Genomic DNA, 21,701 nt, shown 5'->3' with positions numbered 1-21,701 from the left:
ATAGATAGATGAACGCTTGATTGCATACAAATTCATAGAAAAACACACAAATGAAATACAATAATAAATTTATAAAAACATTGGTATGCAAAGGCGGCCTTATACATTTCTAAAGAGGGGTACTGTGGTCCTTGTAATTTTTAGTTGGTTTATGTGCCCCATGCACCCATGCATACCACTCCGATCGTGCGATTTCGAAATATAATCAAAATGGCAGCGGGTCATCATGCCTGATTGGTTCAATCCACTTTTGCTTACAAATAGTTTGCATCCTGGAGATGGATTTCCATTACATCCTGGGAAAAACAGGGTTTTTAAAAACCCAAAATACAACAACTGCTAGTTTATGAATATGTTTGTATTCCAGGCGCAGTTGAAGTGGTATCGCAGATGTTGCGTGCGCGTCTCGCCGGAAGAGAGGAGCGCGCGCGGCCTGCTCGCAACGCGGCCACTAACCGGCGCGCCCTCTAGACATACAACACTGCATTATTATTACGGTTCGTAACTTCATGCTCAGTCATTTGTAGGGAGTTCCAAAATCCACGGACTTGGGCTGTTTCCAGCGACTCCCAGCGACACGCTTGATGTCCTTTGTCAACCTCGTTAGAGATTGACCATCGCTGCGATTGGCGTTGCGAGGTCGTTATACCAACATCTTGGGAACCCTACGTCCATCGGTTTTCAGAGCTATGTGTCCCGCCCATTGCAACTTTAGCTTCGCAATTCTAGTTTTACGGATCTCCTCATTTCTGATTTGACCACGTAGAGATAGGTACTCCGAGCATCGCTCTCTCCATTGCTCGCTGAGTGAATTTAAGCCTAATTATGAGGCCCATAGTAAACGATTATATTTCAGAGCCGTAAGTCATCACTGCCAACACGCACTGTTCAAAGACTTTGATCTTTAGCGCCGATTGTGTCAGTGACATACGAGTGTCTGGACTGGAACTAATCTATATCTTTACTTATAATAGTTGTTAAGTTATAAAGAAAAAAGTATACGCTATAAAACAATGTCTGACAAGATTAGAAACCGCTGGCTTAACTTTTTCTTAAAGGCACAAAGATGCAAACACCCCTTTCATAATTCCGGACTGGTACTGAGAAATAATTTAAACGTGGCTCATGAGGACCTCGTGATGCCTAATCATACAAACGAGGAAGTAAACGGTTACCATAATATTCTTCTTTGTGATTAAACTAACAACACATAAATCGTTGTCCTAGTGAGTTTACCGACGGATATAATTCTATTTAAGAAGTCCCTCCATATTGTGTGTTTACTGGTAGATAGCCTGACCTACGCGTGTAACGATTACTTACGGCTTTTAGGTGTTTGCCTGGTTTTCCTACTTCGAAGAACTTTGTTAAGCCATTATGACTTGAAATATACATACAATAGCTAAGAATCTAGTCATGGTATCTATTTACTTTTTTAATAAAACAACAAGTTAGCCGTAGGCTTTTCTAAAATGGCAGCCTGCTTACCTATTAGGGGTAAGGCAGTTATAATGGACCGCTTCCCACGAAATCGGTTATCACACGGCATTGTACACATCTATGGCGGTAACTAGCCACGGTCAGAAAAAATAGAGACATTATCAAATTTCATAATTCCAAATTACTTGGGAGTCCCGGGACCTCCCACTTATTAGATCACGGCTCTCACCACTAAAGTCCTAAAGCAATATACATAATAATGTGTTTTATATAATGTTTTCATATAATTTATGCATATGTTCTTGCAGAATATATTCTCCCAGAATTTTGATGTTTGCTTGTGGTAATAAGATATTCTTCCGCGTTTAATAATCTAGACCATGCTCACCTCCAGAATGTTAGGAGCTTTATTAAGGCTTTTGCTTGATAGGGCGTAAACAATTTCGAGTGGGTGTTTGTTAAAACTGTAAGTTTGTAATGCGATCGCTCTACCTCGGTGGATTCACGAGTAACGAAGTTTATTTAAGTTTTAGGATTGGAGGAACATCATGGCCAATGAGACTTCTTAAAGGATAATTTTTTTTTTGGTCGTTCCGTCTATACGACCGTCCGTCTGCAGTACTATATTGTATTAGTGTGAACTTAGTGCTGCGATGCGGAGAACTGTGCACTTTTTATGATCGGTATATGCTTTCAAATTAGTTGTTTTGTTTATGCTGTCCCACTTACATGGGGTTAGGCACAGACTTCAATATCACAGTAATCGGGGCTCGGAACCTATTTAATTAAGTAAATTTTAAAAGCTATTCAAATATAAATTTTATTAACAAATAAGGGATCTAAGTGATCTCATAACGGTCGTCTATGCCTAGTTAAAAAAATGTGGTACGATAAATCTGTAAACTGGTTAATAGGTATTTGTTAATAAACGAAATCGAATTAGAAATGGTTTCTCTAGTAACCGGTTAAATAAATAAAGCAGAAGCATTAACCTAAATGATTCAAAAACCAGGGTAAATGACGGGAACCAGTTTATTTTTTTACAAGTTTCCAAGCTTTAAGTATCAAGCTGAAATTTTTACTTAACATCAACGTCAATAGTCTCTTACCGTTGTAATTTTTTTAAGAATAAGTAGTTATACGCAATAAAAAGATCCAGACTTTCAAAACGTGTTTTTAATTAGAAAACCTGAACGTTTTGAGTGCCATCCACGTCTTAAGGGTACTTCCCAATGACCTACAATCTGGAAATTTGACACGAAATTAGGTCTTTCTTTTAATTTATAAGTTTATTCCGACAAACATTGCGTTTTCAGTGCCTTACGTTTATTAGTAATAATATTTACGTATGCCGGTTCGTTTAGTCAGCGCACGCGGTAACGATAATAACAATCAACAACCGATTCAGCATTTTCAATTTTGTCGATTACAAATACACAAACCAACAATACCTATTTATAATATTTGTTATCAAAATATCTAGAATTCTGACAATTTATATTATTATTGTGACATAAAATATCTACAATTATGACGATTTATATTATTATTATTAGATGACTTATGTAAAGTATTTATAGGTAGGTACTTAATAATATTATAATCGGTCACTGAAGCCTTACATATCATATTAAAGGTACTTATAGCATAGGTAATCGGCAATGGAATTACATGGCGATCTGTGTCATTTGCGTGCCATTTTTATACCATTGCTATGTATTAATACTTAGTAAGAACCTACTTAGGTTTCATAATTATTACGTATGTACTTCATAGGGAAATATAACTTACTTAAAAAACGTGCTATTGAATTTTTTTATTTGATTTTAATGTGTCATGGGATATTTGGCCTGGCATAAAAGCATTTATTTAAATTATGACAATTTTCTCTCATCAAACTGAGGCGAATTGGATGCAATTCGCTCCCTCGCTTCATCACAAACTGACCCGATTTCTCGCGTTATATTCTTGGTTAATCTAGTGGTGACAATGGAGTAAAATATCTCGTCTTAATTTAAATCTGAATATGAAAATGAAAGTTGATCTTTATACATATTATTCTTCTGTACGTGTGTTTCTTGTGTTACTTGTCCTAAACGGCTGGACCTATTTGCGTGTCATTTTTGTGTATATAGACTACCCGGTATATGGCAAGCACATCGATGCTACTTTACCGGGCAGGACGAAGTCTGGCAGGTATGCTAGTGTTTTATAAAGATCCGTAACTAATAAGAGACAGTAGCCAAACACAAAACAACAAATAAAAATATTATTAATAAATTCCTAGCAGTAAAATGAAATTAGTTATAAAATAATGTAATTACATACTTTAAAGTTCTTTTCTTTGGTGAAAAAAGTTTAAATAACCTAACCTAGCAGTGAGCTTACAATAATAACAAATTATATCATTGCTTCCTAGGGGAACACTGCCTACTTCTTGAATCCTACTTTAGTATCGCTACTAATATTATAAATGCCAATGTAAGTTTGTTTGTTACGCTTTCACGCAAAAACTACTTAACCGATCCTCATGAAACTTTGTACACATATTCTTGAAAGTGTTAAAAGTAATATAGGATACTTTATCCCGACATTAAGCTCGGTTCCTTTGGGAGAGGGCTTTGAATGTTTGACGATTTTATGATAACTCCGTCAAATTATAACCGATTTAAATAATTATTTTTGTACTTTAGAGGTGGTTTAAGGATATGTGTTTAACTCTGCCCAAACTTTGTGTAGATCTGAATGTGGTTGGAGATAGAGGACAGAACTCCTCAGCGGACGGCAGCAAACCCCTTATTAAAGGCTTAGCGATACTGAATACTTATTTTTTTATTTTATTTAGAGCTACAACTAAATTGAACGCCACATCAAAAAACAAAATCAAACGCAGACGAAGTCGCGGGCAACAGCTAGTATACTATAAATATTATCCGCACGTGGTCAGCGTGGTGGATTACGGCCGGAACCTTTTTCATTCTGAGAGGAGCCCCGTGCCTTATTAGGCCGTTAATAGGTTAATGACGATGGTGATACAAAATAGCAACAATGAGAACATAAGCGTTCAGTTGATAACATATGCTTGCGTTCAAACAAATAATTAATGTATTAAGTACGTTTCGTTCTAAACTCATCAGACATTTTCGCACAAATGTGTAATGACAATTTGCAATTTCCTTAAATACTTAACACAAGTTTAATATCCAAATGACATGGATGATGAGATTAACCGGTAGTTTCATTTAAACCAATTGTGAGCGTGGCGTCTGCACTTTGCACATCAACAAGGCTTTGTAGCAACAAGCATAATTTAGTGGCGATGTGGATTCTGTACACGACACACCTTGTGAGTGCTTATTTATTAAATAATATTCTTCTACTAAGAACCTAGGTATATATTTGTATAACTCATTCGATCATTCGATGATCAATGAGTAACTACTCTATACTAATATTATATCAGCCAAAGTGCGTCTGTTTCTTTGTTTGTTTGTTACATATCGGCTAAACTACAATTTGGCCCGAAAATAGCTAGAATTGTGGAGATGTTCGTAGCGTTCGTAAGCTTCTGACAGTTCCTGACTGTGTTTCTTTAAATAAAGTAAAGAAACACAGTTTTTTTTACATTTTGTACCGAAATGAAAAAAAAAACTTAAAAAGCCAATAAGGTGTTTTTTTTTATTTCGTCAATAGACTTCACATTAACTAGATCATTCCCTTTAGTTTCCTGTATGTACAATCAGATTGATCTCATAAATTCACAGACAATAGACACTTTTTATCCCGGAAAAGCTAGCGGGGACCGTTTTCGCAAGATTAAAAAACATAAACTCTGTTACTGATATTCGGCTTAGCAGTAAACACGATGTTGTATAAAGATAACGTGAATTTTAGACGGAGATGCTTTTTAGAGCGAGCAAAAAAAAAAGGTAAGTTTTTTTTCCAAATCGTAACAAACTTGACCAAAGTCATGGGCAACGGCTAGTATCAAATACAAAAGGTATTTAGGTTGTTTTATATTGAAGCCGCTGTTTTCTATTATTAAATACAATTGAAAACACTTTTTTATGCCTACCTATTTATATACTTTTTAGTTAGGCTTTCTATATAAAAATGTAGCTTTTCCCGCGAAATCGAGTGCGTTTACTATCCGAGTGTATCATTATCTTACTTCGTATTAACAATCAAACCATTGTAGTTCCGGGATAAAAAGTATTCTTATAACTATTCCATAACAAACTAATCCAAATTCGTTCTACCATTTTAGCACAAAGAATTGCTCTTTAGCTGAATCGTGCACTTTTCTAGGGAAAAAGCAGACACTCCGCTCATAAACTATTTTTATGCAAAAAGTCGCATAAATGCGTTTAACTGTTGCTGCTTGTAACAAGGATAGACAAATAAGCATACTTTCGCTTTTATATTAAAAGTAAGGATAAAGATTAAAGATGTTACAGTAAACTTATAACTTTGTCATGTATTTTGTCAGATTTACTTTGTTTAAATTTATGTTTATTCTTATATGATGCATATAAATGACTAGAGGCGTAAATAAAGCGATGAACCGCGATAAAGATGAAGAATGATCATAATCGTCGCCATCGTATTAACCGATATAAGTCATAGCTCTTTTGGGAATACCAAGTTCTACAGTCTTGTGTCTCTGATGTCTGATGCTGTCGTCTCTACAGAAATTAATCCCTTGCACCTATCCCACGTTATGTGGCACAGCATGTCTTCTTAAAACTGGAAAATGTTGTTTTTGTTTTAGTTTTGTTATATTTTTACACCCGCCGTTTATTTTACTCCATCGTTGTAATTACGTACACATAATAACACTAATACGAATAACTCACATTAATATTGTCAGATTTAATTTTACAATGTTATCTTTGTTTGTTTTAACGAGCCATATTTATAAGGAGAGCACTGTCACCTAATACACAGGTTTATACCTAGCTTAGGGACGGTAAAAATATTAAATCAGCATATTTAATATAGTAATAATTATTATTATTTAATGTGGCGAATCATTGTTTCAGGTCGGACATGAAAAATCTCGCTCCCTTGCTGGCTGTACCTATCAGCGAGTACGTGGTAACTTTCATCTCTCTAGTAGCCGCAGCCACACTGCTTTCGTGGACGACAGGTACTGTATTCTAAGCAACATTGGCCTTTGTACAGGATTTGCTCGCTCGCAATCGAGAAGTGAAGTAGTGGTAGCCCTGTGGGGCCGTCTTTCGGGGAGCCGAGTTTGAATCCCAGCTCTATCATCTAACTTATCTAAGTTATGTGCGTTTTTAAAAGATTAAAATTCAGCTTTCTTCAACCGTGAAGGAAAACATCGTGACTGTTAGGAAACCAGCATGCCTGACCTGAGATCCTGAGAGTTCCCTACGCACCTCTACCTTTTTTAAGTTATTCACTATGTTTTGTGCGTTTTATAAGCAATTAAAAAAACGTGGTAAAATGTATTTAAGGTATGTCCTTGCAAGGAACTCTACCTACCTGTCAGTATTTGTGCACTCATCTAAATCGGTTTAGGTACGCCCAAAATTAATTTTCACTGCCATAATCTTCAGATTATAGATTTGATTAATAAGTGCTGTTCTTGTGATCTGAAGATTTTAAATTTGATTATTTATTTATTTCGGTCATTTTTCACAGTCGTTCCGCTTGTTCTTAGATTACTGAGAATAAACGTACCATTAATAAAACTATCATCAGCCTTTTTTAACACAAAGAGGTCTCTGTCTCAAAGGAGAGGATTTCTAAAGTTAAAGAGGTTTCTATAAGATCTACCAAGAAGAAGCGGTGATAGGGCTATCAAAGCTTCTTCTTGGTAGATCAGATCTTATAGAAACCTCTTTAACTTTTACTTTTAGTGAAGCGGTGATAGCCCAGTGAAGCGGTGACCAGTGTGTAGGACTTCAACTTTACTTTCTGTGGCCCGAGTTCGAATCCCAGCTCTAACATCTAACTTATCTAAGTTATGTGCGTTTTTAAAAGATTAAAATATAGCTTTCTTCAACCGTGAAGGAAAACATCGTGACTGTTAGGAAACCAGCATGCCTGACCTGAGAACCTGAGAGTTCCCAATAATGTTCACAAAGGAGCGTGGTGTCCACAAATCCGCACTAGACCAGCGTGGTGGACTACGGCCTTAACCCCTTCTCATTGTGGGACGAGACCCGTGCCCTTTAGAAGACCAGAAATAGGTTTATATGATGATGATGAAGTCTTCTTCATCATCATCATCGAGGAGTGGTTTTCGCATATTAAATAGCATCGATTTAAAACGGCCGTTATTGTACTCGTATTAGAGCTGCAAATACCTGATTTTTATGTTACATTAAATTTTCTGCCAAAAGCCCAAGCAGATGAATTGCTGGCAAATTTGAGTTTTACATAAGATTCATATTAGTCAGATTTCTCATTTATCCCGATTCCGAGCGAGCAAATCTTGTACTGAGGATACAGTTCATACAAAAAATGTGTGAACCGAATGAATTTAATGAAGACAATTTTATTATTAAATTCTGAGATGCAGGAGGGCCGAATACGCTGGAACGGGCATATAATGCGTAGAGACAAAAGCCACATGACACAGCGAGTAATGGCTATAGATGAAGGCAAAAGAGGGAGAGGTCGCCCACTTACCACCTGGACTAGATGACATGAAAACTCTGGGCCTAACGCCAGAAATGACACAAGACCGTATTAAATGGCGAACAAGTATTAGGAGGGCCGACCCCAAACAGGGAAAGCGCCAGGAGAATGATGAATTTTATTATTAAATTCATTCAGTTCAAACTATTTTATATATTTTATAATGATATTTTTTATTCCACTAGGAATTACGAATAATAAGTTCCTAGGATCAACATGCTAACGAGAACGAGCTAAGGTTCTAATCATATTTTTTTTTTCACTATGTCCATTAATTTACTTAACATTCTCTTACTTCTTAAGAGATAATTTGTGGTGTCCTTGTACACGTCTTGGATTTAGTCATTAATAAACTCTTAGCAGTCTAGTGTTAGACTTAAAGCCTCATCACGCTCGGCAGACGTGTCGGCGATTGCAGTAGATTGTAGTACTTTCTCATTTACAAGAATATTACCTTAGTTGCTTAGTACGACACCTTCGGGAAGAAAAGGGATGGTGACAACTGTATTGTAATCTGCCGTCACCACACGGCATTATAGTGTTTTTTTTTTGTAATTAATGTCTCAACACGAAAGTTCATTTTAATTGTGGAAATGACAACTGAACTCACATGAATTTTCGTCGAAGATTACCTGACTAGTTTCGAACCCATTCCGGGCTCTTAGTCTTGAAGTTGTTCGCGCGACGCGGCACGTCACACACTCACACACTGGTTTGACGACCTCCCAGGCGCGGCGAGTAGCGCTGTAGTTTTAAGTTGCCTCCAACTTCAAATCCCGGGTTCCATTTGAGCATTTATAATTTCTGAATTTTCTCTGGTCTGGTGGGAGGCTTCGGCCGTGGCTAGTTACCACCCTGGCGACAAAAACGTGCCGCTAAGTGATTTTACGATGTCGCGTAGTAACCGATAAGTGGTATGGGTTTAATATAACTACCATGTTCCGTAACAGGTTAGCCCGCTACCATCTTAGACTGCATCATCACTTACCATCAGGTGAGATTGGAGTCAAGGGCTAACTTGTGCAATGCCCGACAGCCTTCAATTACACAATTTTTTTATTTTTTTATTTTACGTGCAGAAGGGCGCTCCGCCCGTAGGTGGTCGGCGGGAGAACGCGGGCGCAGAGTGCACTGTCGCGCGCGCTTTCCCTACAACACACACCCGCCCATTCACTGTTAGCAGGTAAATTTTAAAAGTTCATCATCCACAGCCTTTTAACGTACACTGCTGCCCGGCTAACATGGGCAGGAGACATTTTTCTCCCGCAGAAAGGACCAAATTCATCTTATCCCACAGCTTCATCAACTCTCCGAGAATTGGTGCATAGATGCAAATAAAAAAAAAAAAATATACTACGACAATACACACATCGCCATCTAGCCCCAAAGTAAGCATAGCTTGTGTTATGGGTACTAAAATGACTGATGAATATTTTTATGATTAATATATATAAATACTTATAATATGCATATAATCACACAGACACTGAAAAACGTTCATGATCATCACACAAAAAAATTCCAGTAAATATGCAAATAAAATACGTAATAAACTTTAACGGGGATAAACCTCAACTATACCCTATTGCCGTGCTTTGGCAGGTGAACACGTTAGCTTTTTCTCTTATCAGGTGATGAAATCGGGGAATTTAATTTTTTCCGCCAGCCTATGCTAGCAGTGCTGGCCACAGGCCTCGTCTCTCATAGGAGACACGGTTTTGTAGCAGGAACCCACCATGCTGCTCCAATGCTTGTTGGTGTGCTTTAACGATTGTTAGTTACCGCATGTGATAATACCCGGGAACAGCGACTTTCCAAACTCCGCGATAGTGTAATTCTTTAACAGAGAATGCACACTACCTTTTAATTTTTGGCTCGACCCGAAATTCTATCCCAGGATCAGTGATCTCTATATACCACTATAGTTTACATTGAAGCCGACTTGTAATAGTATTTACTCTTGTTAATGTATTTATGATATGTTATAGTATATATTAGTTTTTTTTTATTTTTTATATTTAATATATTATGTATTATTTTATTTGTGTAATCTAGTTTAAGTATTAGTATGTATTTTTTAACAACTGTACTCTGACTCTGTTCCATAAAAAAATAATTTTTCCCTGTAGATAAGAAAGCATCATTCCAGAACGATGTTCCGTAAAAATCCCGATCTGATTGGGCTACCCGTAACAGGTTAGCCCATTTTCATCTTAGGCTGGGTGTTATTGCAGTCAGGCGCACTCGTAGTGCAGAACAAAAAAAAACACCAATTTAAATCTGTCATCTGAATTGAGATAAGATCGATTTAGGTTAGATTGATCATTAACGTCAAATTTAACCCGTTACTACCCTAGTGTACGAAAAATAAAAACTTATTGAAACGTACCCACTTCATATTATTATGTGACTTTTAAATCTTGCATTGCGTTTCTCGGAAAAACTATCATTTTGACTTCTATATATTATCTAACCAGTTAGTGAAAAGGTAAACCGCCGGCAAAAGTACATTGAAAACGGGCATTAATCCCTTATTTTTAGCCTGTGATGTGCAACATTTATCTCTACATTCTAGACATTTCTCTTCTGACTCATTTCATGTGGCGGCGTGAATCGCAATCGTACAAATGGATAAACGAAATATTTTCTGTGAATTTTATCGTTGTATAGCAGAATTAAAATGACGGTCTAAATCGGTAATTCCCAAGCGGTTTCATCACTATTTGCGTACGGAGTTTAAATACATAGCCAGTTTTAATGGGGGTAGTATTACTGTACTATACTAGAAATGATGGGGTCAAACGGGGTATTTCGGTAATCATGATAACGGAAAACGATAAATTAACGATTGCAACGATAAACACAGCATATTTATTTTATTTATTGTTGTGTATGACTTGGAGAGTACTGAAGAACCTACAATAATATCTCGATAGGATTTTATCTAACAATAGAAGATTGTTGTTTAGTTCATTTAACTGATAACTAATGTTTGATTTTGTTATTGGATACAAGCAAGCGTTACTTTGCGGAAATCCAAGATATATTATGAAAATTAAGCTTAATTTTCATAATATGTCTTTTTGTTTACCACTATAACGGTACGTGTTTCATGTGCACAAAAATTGTTATTTATTATTATTATTTGTTTTATAGTAGGCAGTTTACTCGGGGGGAGTTCGATAGACAATGTCCGAGGACTTGGACTCGATCAGCGAGGAAGAACGTAGCTTGTTTCGACCCTTCACCCGAGAGTCATTGGCCGCTATCGAAGCCCGCATAGCTGAAGAGCATGCCAAGCAAAAAGAACTCGAGAAAAAACGAGCGGAAGGCGAGGTGAGACAACTGCTGTAAACCGTAGCTTTCAGTATTTTCTGTGTGATCTGTGTCACAGGTGTATCTAGTGCTGGTCATACAAACCATTGAACAATCGGCAAGTTTATACCAACATATTAAAAGTACTAAAATATCTAACACAGAACTTTACAATACCATGGTCAGAAATTAACTTAATATAGGTATATTATTCTTCACCATAGAGTAATATCTAGTATGAAAAGGGAATAGTCTCTGACGGATAATTTTTATTTAAACTATTCCAGACCGATTTGGGGCGGACGAAAAAGAAAAAAGAAGTAAGATTGCTTGCTTGCCCCTTTTTACATTTTTTACGGCTCGTTTTTAGAAAAAATAAAGAGCAAGTTATCGCTGGTTCAAAATTATATTTTTTAATTCTTAAATACTGACATAAATTGGCGTGACGGTATGCGATAACTTGCATTACATTCTGATTTATGCATAATAATCGCATTTTTGAACACATCGCTTTATCAATAAAGTCGTGAATGTATAAAAATATTCCGAAGCTTAGCTGTTTGAATCATTTAGCAAATTCTTGCAGGTAATCTTAAAGTAGTTAAATACGGAAGCTTATCATGTTTATTTTGCATTCAATAATGTAAAGGTATTTCCGATCTATTACATAATAAAACGATCAATACCTTTAATGCAGAATAGCCAATGTCCCGGCAAAGCAACAAATCACCCCGACTGTTATAGATATCAAAAATTAGCAATAGAAATTTAGAATTTTTAGATGGCCCTAACGTTGCATTATACTGAGCCTAAGTAATACTAAAACCTTACACCTCAATCAAATAGACACTTAATTTGTTCCCCAAGTACGAGTGCCTACAAACCTTTTAAAATATGATTGTCACCCTGTAAAATGTTAACCAAAATCCCGAAAGAATGGACAAAGAAAATACACTATTATAGCACATAACATTAACCTTCATCATGCATTGCACACGATTGGCTCATATTTGCAACTTCATCGGCTGCTGTCATCTAGGTCTAGCATGGTGTTATCACCTAGCTGGTTTAGCGCAAGTAACGAACGATCCCCTATTTTGATACCATTTAATATTGTCTGACTTTACATTGTACTTGGACCCACTCAAAACCGTGTACCAACTAGACTTTTCCTGCTAGCATCCAATTATTTAAGTACATAACCTAACAAATTTTAAATTTTATTTAGCCAACAGCCAACCTGAACATCGTTTTTTGGGATATTTTGCTTCATAACAAAGTCATAGGCGTTGAAACGGTAACATCATAGAGGGTAGCGTTCTGCAATCGCTTCTAGTTTTGCCGAAATCGCATCATGATAACACCGACAGCAGCACTAATCGCATCATGATAACAATGAGCAAAATGCTTTCAACGCGTTCACGAGCAATGCCCGACACCGTAATAATACTAGTTGCCGTTAACAAGAGTTTTATTCTCTAAAAATCATGATATTTACTCGTAACAACATTTGATAATCCCTTTACATATTTAGAGAATAATGCTACATGTGATCTTACAGTATTTTTACAATAATGCCTTAATTACAATAATCAAGTAGTATAAAGTGAATTGTCATCCCATTACACAACAATTTAAGAAATAACTTTAATCGCTAAACACAAAACACAAGATTAACCGCTGTTACTTATACGTGTATTGGCAATTTTTATCGTACTCTAATCAGAGCGTCATTATTATTTTTTGTATATTAAACACAATTAAGATAACCATAAATTAAAATGATATTTAATATTGCTTAGAAGCAGGCTTTATTTTTTTAAAAACCATGATGTAGAAAGAGTAATCGGTTCAAACAGATTGCCGCGGTATTCTTGAATGATATGAAAGCAAATAAATAGAATATAAATTCAATTTATTTCTGATGTTGGTAAATACTAAGAGAAACGTTACGTAAATAGTAAGTTATATTGAAGTTTCATATAATAAATTGTCAGTACACGGTACACTCAAATACAGTTAAGGACTAAAGTTAATCCAAGAGTATGATATAGGTGCGGTACGATGACGAGGACGAGGATGAGGGCCCTCAGCCGGACGCGACCCTGGAGCAGGGCTTGCCACTGCCAGTTCGCATGCAGGGCACCTTTCCTCTCGAACTTGCGTCCACACCCCTTGAGGACATCGATCCTTTTTATCACAACCAAACAGTAAGTTCCATTTATGAATTAAAGCGTCTAACCGCACAATTCGGCATGCCTTATCAACAATGTCAATTTGAATCATGCCAAAATTGTTTAAAGTTCCTCGAGGAGGTTCCATTCGGTTTATTTTCCATTATTTAGGTCCATCTATTTAATTTCCAAATTTTTTAAATTCATTTTTATACATATTTTTTTTTAGGTTTATCTCTTTTGCTGTAAATTTGTAGCTCTAACGTTGTCGCTAGGGTTAGGCTGCGATTTAATATTCGGTTGTATATTTTCGATTAAAGTAAATTTGAATTTCAAAATTTACTAATTATCATACCTCATATTAATATGATAGCTAACAAAAAGTAATAAGTCCAGCTATTTTTACCTATTTTAATTTGTATTGAATGAAGTCAGCCTTTAATAAAAATATTTGTTTTTCTTTCAGACATTCGTAGTTATAAGCAAGGGTAAAGATATCTTCAGATTTTCGGCGACAGATGCCTTATGGATACTAAATCCATTCAATCCAATAAGAAGAGTGGCAATATACATATTAGTGCATCCTCTGTTCTCTCTGTTTATTATAACCACCATCCTTGTAAACTGTATACTTATGATAATGCCTACGACACCAACTGTCGAAAGTACTGAGTAAGTATTCACTTCGAACTTTAAATTGATAGTTAAAATTTCTAAATGAATTATATAAAAGATTACAAATTTATATCATCTAATCATTAGTAGAATGCACGTTAGTTTCAAAATTTTTAGTATTCAACTAGTTTTCGATTTGTCTAAATACCCTAAGATTTAGCTGATCGGATTAAATATTTTAATACCTATTATTAGATGACTATGTGGCTAGTTAATTAAAACGGTTAGTTAAGCCAATTTACTAAAACAGTAACTAAATATAATGTACTTTTCAATATATTTCCTTAAAATAGAATTAGAGTTTCCAACAATATACTTTTATTTATCTGGGCAGAAGGTTATTGTTATAAACAAAATTAGTTTGTCTATGCCCGCCGTGCCCTATTGTCGGCCGCAATCAGTCTTCCACAAGTTCGTAATAATTGTGTGCAAAATAGCATTTCCTAAATAGGTACATACTTTTTGAAAATAGTATCGTTAAGGTACTTATCATCTGCATTATGTAACTTTCATTAAGTATGTTGATGTGTTCTAAATAATCAATTACGTTGCAAGGAGTGAATGTAGAGAATCTAAACACATCATCTTCCACGACACAGTGATGCAGTGACCTTACAATTTAGAATACCATCTCTTTTACGTCTTTCTATCTCGACACTACCTACTTGTTACTACCATAAAATTGTAAATACATAGGTACGTATTTCAATTTCATTTAGTTATTTACCTAGGCGTAATTAGATAAATGTTATGTTCTTGCTACCTTATCAACCCTTCATGAAATTAACTTAGGTAGATTATACTTCATTTGGAAAAAACTAGAATTGTTTTATTGTGACGTTATTGTCTACTTTTTGAGCGGCGTTCCACAATGGAGGTGAATTTTTACAGAGTTATCTTTACCGGCATCTACACCTTTGAATCGGCGGTGAAAGTAATGGCCAGGGGTTTCATACTACAGCCATTCACATACCTTAGAGATGCATGGAATTGGCTTGACTTCGTAGTTATAGCTTTAGCGTGAGTAGTAGACAAATTTTATTATATTTATGTAGTAAGATGTTACAACCGTTAAATTGTAGATTTTCGTTCTTATCTACTTAAACATATTTTATAGTTATTGTATAGAGGAAAACTTAAATTAGATAATTGTATGTTTTTAATGAATAAATTTTATTGATATTATATATTGTCGGATGAGATCATGGTCACGAAACTTATATCATGAAAGTTTAATTGTGTAAGCTGTGATATATAATTATAGTTAACTTATAGTGTTATGCATATAGATATAAATAATCTAGATGCTATGATTGTGGGTGTGTGTTGCAGTTATGTGACGATGGGCATAGATCTCGGCAACTTGGCCGCTCTAAGAACGTTCAGAGTTCTCCGAGCTTTGAAGACTGTGGCCATCGTACCGGGTAAATTTAATTATCCAATTATATATTTAGCAATATTAAGATTACGTTTAGAATTTGTAATGTAGGCAGTAAAATAACAGCTTCTTAAGAGTAGAAGTAAAAAGTAAGTAATTTTGACTAGTAAGGAAAACCAGGCTAAAAATACCTATGAGACAACAGAAGTAAGTATGAGTGCTTGTTCTAATAATGATTTGTTTAAAGCGTTATGTGAATAATTTTATTTATCAGATATAGCTTTCAGTTTAGAGGAGTGCCGTGCCTTTCTATTGAACAATAATAAAATTGCACCCCGCAGGCTTGAAGACGATCGTGGGTGCCGTAATAGAGTCAGTGAAAAATCTACGAGATGTAATCATATTGACGATGTTTTCGTTGTCTGTATTCGCACTAATGGGCCTGCAGATTTACATGGGTGTATTGACACAAAAATGTGTGAAAGTCTTCCCAGAAGACGGCAGCTGGGGGAACCTAACTGACGAAAACTGGGAGAGATTTTGTCAAAATGAAAGTAAGATCATAAATGTACTACTAGGTGCCATACTGAGATATAGGATACATACCTTCATGAGCAAAAGTTTTTAAACATTTCTTACATTTCAGCAAATTGGTATGGGGAAGATGGAGATTATCCTCTTTGCGGCAATTCGTCAGGCGCTGGGTCAGTTAATATATCTAACAAACTTAATTATCAATGAAATACACAATCTATACTCTGACTTAATTTTTTAGGCAATGTGAACCAGGTTACGTGTGTTTGCAAGGATACGGTCCGAACCCTAACTACGGCTATACAAGTTTCGACACATTTGGGTGGGCTTTCTTATCAGCTTTCAGACTCATGACTCAGGACTATTGGGAAAATTTATACCAATTGGTAATATCACTTCAAGTGCTTGACCTTACCTTTTTTTTTAAACTCGATGTGCAGCTGTAGTTTCTTTATGTACTCTTACAGGTGCTGAGATCGGCAGGCTCATGGCACGTTTTGTTCTTCGTCGTAATCATCTTCTTGGGCTCTTTCTATCTCGTCAACTTGATCTTGGCCATTGTCGCCATGTCATACGACGAGTTACAAAAGAAAGCCGAAGAGGAAGAACAAGCTGAAGAGGAAGCCCTTAGGGTATGATCGCTATTTCTTTATGTAAAGTCCAAATCATTTTCACTCACTCACTGACTAATCAGAAGAACTGAGGAAGTATTACAGCTTAAAATTTCTTATTAAAATTTGGAACATACCTTCGAAATTTAACTTGAAATTTCCAAGGCCTTGACAAAAAACATTATCATCTAAAGGATTTTACGCATACCACAGGGGATGAAATGGAGGTGAAGATTGTATGGATCTCATTTTTTTTATTTTAGAGACAAAAGTCTTTCTCCACGTTAATATAGAATTCTATTAATATCGTGGAATTTATCCGACACTTATATTGTATCTTGAGTTGAGATAATTATGAGTCCAAGAATGCAAGCTTTGTTTACCTAGGTATACTAAATTTCGTTAAGATCGGTGCCGTGGTACACGCGTTTACGGAACAAATAAAAGTGTGTTTCTTACGATGTGTATATGTAGAAGCGAAATATAATCCGGCTTAACCGAAAGCTGTAGTCATTGGCACAGCTGTTATTTGTATGATTGTGATGATAATATTTTCATGCTTGCTAAATTATAGGAAGCAGAACAGAAAGCAGCAGCGCGAGCGGACAAGCAAGAAGCAAGGGAAGCGCACGCTCGGGAACAAGCGGCGGCAGCGGAGGCGGCTGCGTACGCCGAGGCGCACCCGGCCAAGTCCCCGAGCGACTCCTCCTGTCAGAGCTACGAGCTGTTTGTGAACCAGGAGCGCGGCAACCAGGACGACAATACGCGCGAGCGCATGTCCCTCCGTAGCGACCCCTTCCAGGACTCGGTGAGCACTCAGCCAACGCACAAGCCCACCGCCACCGAATCGCACCACGAACCGGCACGCCGGCAAAGGAAAGTCAGCATGGTGAGTATGCGCCCCTCACGCCAACATCCCGCTGCCAATGGTTCAATAATATTATTATCAATTAACACTTTGACAAGATGTATGCCACTGTATGTCACATTCTACTTCTTGGGGCAGCAGCTATACTTGGCGTAACGTCCCAGTGAAGTTCCAGGGTTAAGCCAATCCATTGCCTATCAGATGTGGTCATGACGACATGACGTTGTGGTACATGTCACGCAACAGGTCCTCTCATCAACTTCTGTGCTCTCTTTCTTCTCAGAAACTACTGTAAGGGTCTTTAATTTTCATTTCACATTGGATATCCTGATTCTCAAAAACATTTATTCAGAATAATTTATAAATGTTAAGCTAATGATATCATAGCTTTAAAAGCTGTCAAAAAAGCAGGAGACCTCTCTGAAATTTGGCATTTGCTTTTCTCTTGCTTTATGGAGGTGCACCTAGTTTACTGCGGAAAAACTTCTCCGTCATAAAGGCAAAAGGAAATTGTTCGCAAACGGAGCCAGGAGCAACCAAATTTGTTTATAAATATATCGATTCAGGCTAGAAAAGAAAATAAGAACAGAAAATAAAGATATAATAAGCGAGTGTATAATAGATTTTAATTGATATAAGTTTTGTATAAGTCATTTTTTTAGAATATTTAAAAGTCTACCAAGTCTATCGCAAGAAAGACGATGTAACGGTTGGCAGCGGAGGACCTTTTCTCAACTTGATTTATACACTCCGCTTACCCACTTTATCAAATTTAAATACTTTACCGATTGAGATATGATGTTTAAATTGAACAATCATATTATTTTATTATCACTGTTAACACATTCGTCACACATAACTCAAGTTGAGAAACTGGTTTAATAATATACCTTATAATTTATGTGATGTCAAGCTTTACATTTTTTCCTTTATGAGGATCTGCTCTTTGGCAAATATGCAGATTAACTTATTAACCATCAGTTAAGACAGATAATTATTAATAACAATATGAAAGTTGTTTGTGTTCTATTGTTGCATATATTGCTAAATTATTTTGTTCCCAACATTGATTTATACTTATCTGGATATTTGCCATATAATTTTATTATTTTAACTTTGTTTCAATCATGAATTAGAGTTTATTTTTTTAAACACTGATTACTAATTTGGATTTTGGTTTCGAGGCATGCTATTAGTTGAACCTACCATCTCTACTATCACTTTCATACATATTTAACTTATCATTTTCAAGTCCTCATGTCTGTCACATCTGCAGATGAATCTATTTCTTTTACATTTGCATTATTTTTGACGGGCTGCCCTAGTATGTAGTAATGGAAAGTTTTGTATTTATTTTTCTATGTAAAAGAGGTATCCATTAAACGTGGTTTACATTTTCATATTTAGCAAAAGAAAATTTATCATTATTCAAGCATGATTTTCCAAAAAAAAAAACTAAGCTTCTATAGATTGTACCTATCTAGTGCACTCTATATTGTTAGATTTGGTTGTTATGAAATCTCGATCTCCAATACTATTTTATTGAGTGATTTTTACTTTAACATTTTCTATCTTACCAGAGTTAGAAATTTAAAAAAACAATATATTGGATACAATATAATCAAAAAATTTTACTATCAGAATAAATACTATTGGAGAAAAAGAGTCTATTGTCATGTTAGATTGTTTCTTTGGTAATGTGAACGTAAGAACGGGCCGAGCTGAAACTGAACATATCACCGGTGGAGAGGTAGGTTCAGTCTATGTACTAATATAATAATTATCTTTAAGAATTTTACACAAAGGGCCGTTTAGGACAAAAGTCCTAAGGAAATAAAGATAATAAAAAAGAATTTTATCAATTCCTCAATTTTGATGGGAGTAAAGGAGGCTACACTATAAAGAACAGTTCTCATGACTATAGATGTAGACAATAAAAAACATAGCTATGGTAGGAATTAGTCAATATGCAAAAATGCATGAAATTTAACCCCACATTACTTCATGTGTTTATAAACAAAGTTACTTGACTAACCGCCGCTTTTACCTCATTACCATCGCTTGTTTTCTGTACTTTGTTCATTTAAATTATTTACAATAAGAATCTTGTAGAAATACAGCCGCGTTGATTGTAGGTACTCTGTAAATATTTCAATTCAAATGTCTACAAGATCTTATTGTAATATAACTTTCATTAAAGATTTCTTTAATTATTTTTTTTTAGAATTTATGTACCTAGCTTTTTATGTATTCGAGAATCACGGTTGGTTACATTTTTTGTGTAAGTTATTTGCTACTTTCTTTTTTCTAAATTATATTATGCCCTTCCCTATTTCGTGGATGACTTTTTTCTTGGTGAGATTCTCGAAGATGATTGTAATTTCACTTTTTCTGTGTATTAAAGGTTCCCCATCCTGAACGCATAAATAAATACGGACAGTTGTCATATGGGCCACTGCGCGAAGGCTCGCAGGTTTGTCCAGTTAGCCACATTGGTGTTTGTGTTCCCCTTCATTTTCCTTTCAAATTTGAGTACTTAACTGTTTTAATTATGCTAATATTTGATTATATTTTATTTAATTATAAGTTTGATTTTTTACCTTACCTGCATATTGCAGCAATTCATGACCGACATTTATTGCGAACAAGTACGTGTCATACCAATATCATGCATTGATGCAATTAAGCTGTAGGCACTTTAACTGCTGTATATATCCATAACTTTCCTTTTTCTTCGTGTTTTAAACTGAACTTTTTTTGTTTTATTACTTGTTTATCGGCACATGAAAGTAAATCTTAAGATATCGTAATTTAAAACTTGGACTACATAATAGTATACCTACCTTCTCCAAAAATGCTTGAAGTAATATAGCCTCAGTGACCAATTGCCTATCAGTATTAATATTCATATTCATGTATCATACTCGATCTGAATTGAGGAACGTAAACATTATATTAAAGACATGATAACTTTAGTATTTCTCGAATCCAAACAAAAAGAATTGAGTAAATTGTAATAAACTGGTCTAATTCAAAGGAAATGTTAAATACATTGTATTTTATGATATGTTTCGTGATTATTTGGAACTGTTTTAAAATATAGAATGCTTTAGGCTTCGTTGTCACTCCCTGGATCGCCATTCAATTTACGCCGTGGGTCTCGAGGGTCGCATCAAATGGCTCTGAGGCCGAATGGACGGAATCGTTATCCACCGGGAGCCGATCGGAAACCTCTTGTGCTGTCTACATATCTGGATGCCCAAGAACACTTACCGTATGCAGATGATTCGAACGCTGTTACACCAATGTCAGAAGAAAATGGTGCTATCATAATACCGGTCTACTACGCTAACTTAGGTTGGTAAAATTTGTTGTTAAAACCACAATTTTATTATGATTTTCTAAAGATTTATTGTTATGTTTTAATATTATTCAAGCCAGAATCGTTAATACCTTCTTACATCGATTTAATATGTTACTATCCTGTTTGTATGCCGTATAAAAGGCGGCCTGCCTTTTTAATTCTTGTACTCGTAATTACTGAAAGCAAGTGCTTAATCATGTGTTTGATATAGAATCAATAAACACAATGAGTAAAAATGTTTTCATTAGAAGCCGTTTCATTAAAAAAAAATCAAGCAAAATTAATTTTCTATCTAAACTTAATACAAAGAGTCGGGGCACAAAAATAACAAAAGGGTTTAATAGAACATAAGATTTGCAATAAACTTCGAAATTTAGCGTTGTCTGTCATAGGTTCACGACATTCGTCGTACACGTCGCATCAGTCTCGGTTATCGTACACTTCTCACGGTGATCTGCTCGGCGGCAAGGCACAAACCAAAGAAGCGAGACTTCGAGGACGATCAGCATCAAGGAACCACAGTGTGACGTCTCAGCCTCATGCGTATCCGCTACCGCGGCAAGATTCTTCGCTAGCGTCAAGACCTCTCAGAGAATATGTGCGTAATTCTCATATTTATATCATTGTAAGTTTTAATCTAAGGCCGATGTAACGCGCCCAAACCGTCACCGCT

General features: G+C 35.7%; 1 protein-coding gene across 1 annotated transcript in view; it reads left to right on the top strand.

Moving 5' to 3' along the window:
- LOC120632543 (sodium channel protein para-like) overlaps positions 1-21,701 on the top strand; it is a 101,845-nt gene that overhangs the window by 60,947 nt on the left and 19,197 nt on the right. The window contains 17 exon segments of the mRNA XM_039902376.1: positions 368-497; positions 6,483-6,589; positions 9,189-9,292; positions 11,266-11,445; positions 11,712-11,744; positions 13,479-13,634; positions 14,065-14,270; positions 15,165-15,293; positions 15,606-15,697; positions 15,993-16,205; positions 16,298-16,355; positions 16,427-16,571; positions 16,653-16,817; positions 17,371-17,685; positions 20,069-20,137; positions 20,778-21,021; positions 21,421-21,626. Coding sequence (XP_039758310.1) covers positions 11,299-11,445; positions 11,712-11,744; positions 13,479-13,634; positions 14,065-14,270; positions 15,165-15,293; positions 15,606-15,697; positions 15,993-16,205; positions 16,298-16,355; positions 16,427-16,571; positions 16,653-16,817; positions 17,371-17,685; positions 20,069-20,137; positions 20,778-21,021; positions 21,421-21,626 — 2,178 coding nt within the window. The 5' untranslated portion in view covers positions 368-497; positions 6,483-6,589; positions 9,189-9,292; positions 11,266-11,298.

This window comes from Pararge aegeria, chromosome 20 (genome assembly GCF_905163445.1).
Source record: "Pararge aegeria chromosome 20, ilParAegt1.1, whole genome shotgun sequence".
NCBI lineage: Eukaryota > Metazoa > Arthropoda > Insecta > Lepidoptera > Nymphalidae > Pararge > Pararge aegeria.
Note: the sequence above shows the minus strand (reverse complement) of the source record. Positions and strands in the feature narration are given on the sequence as shown.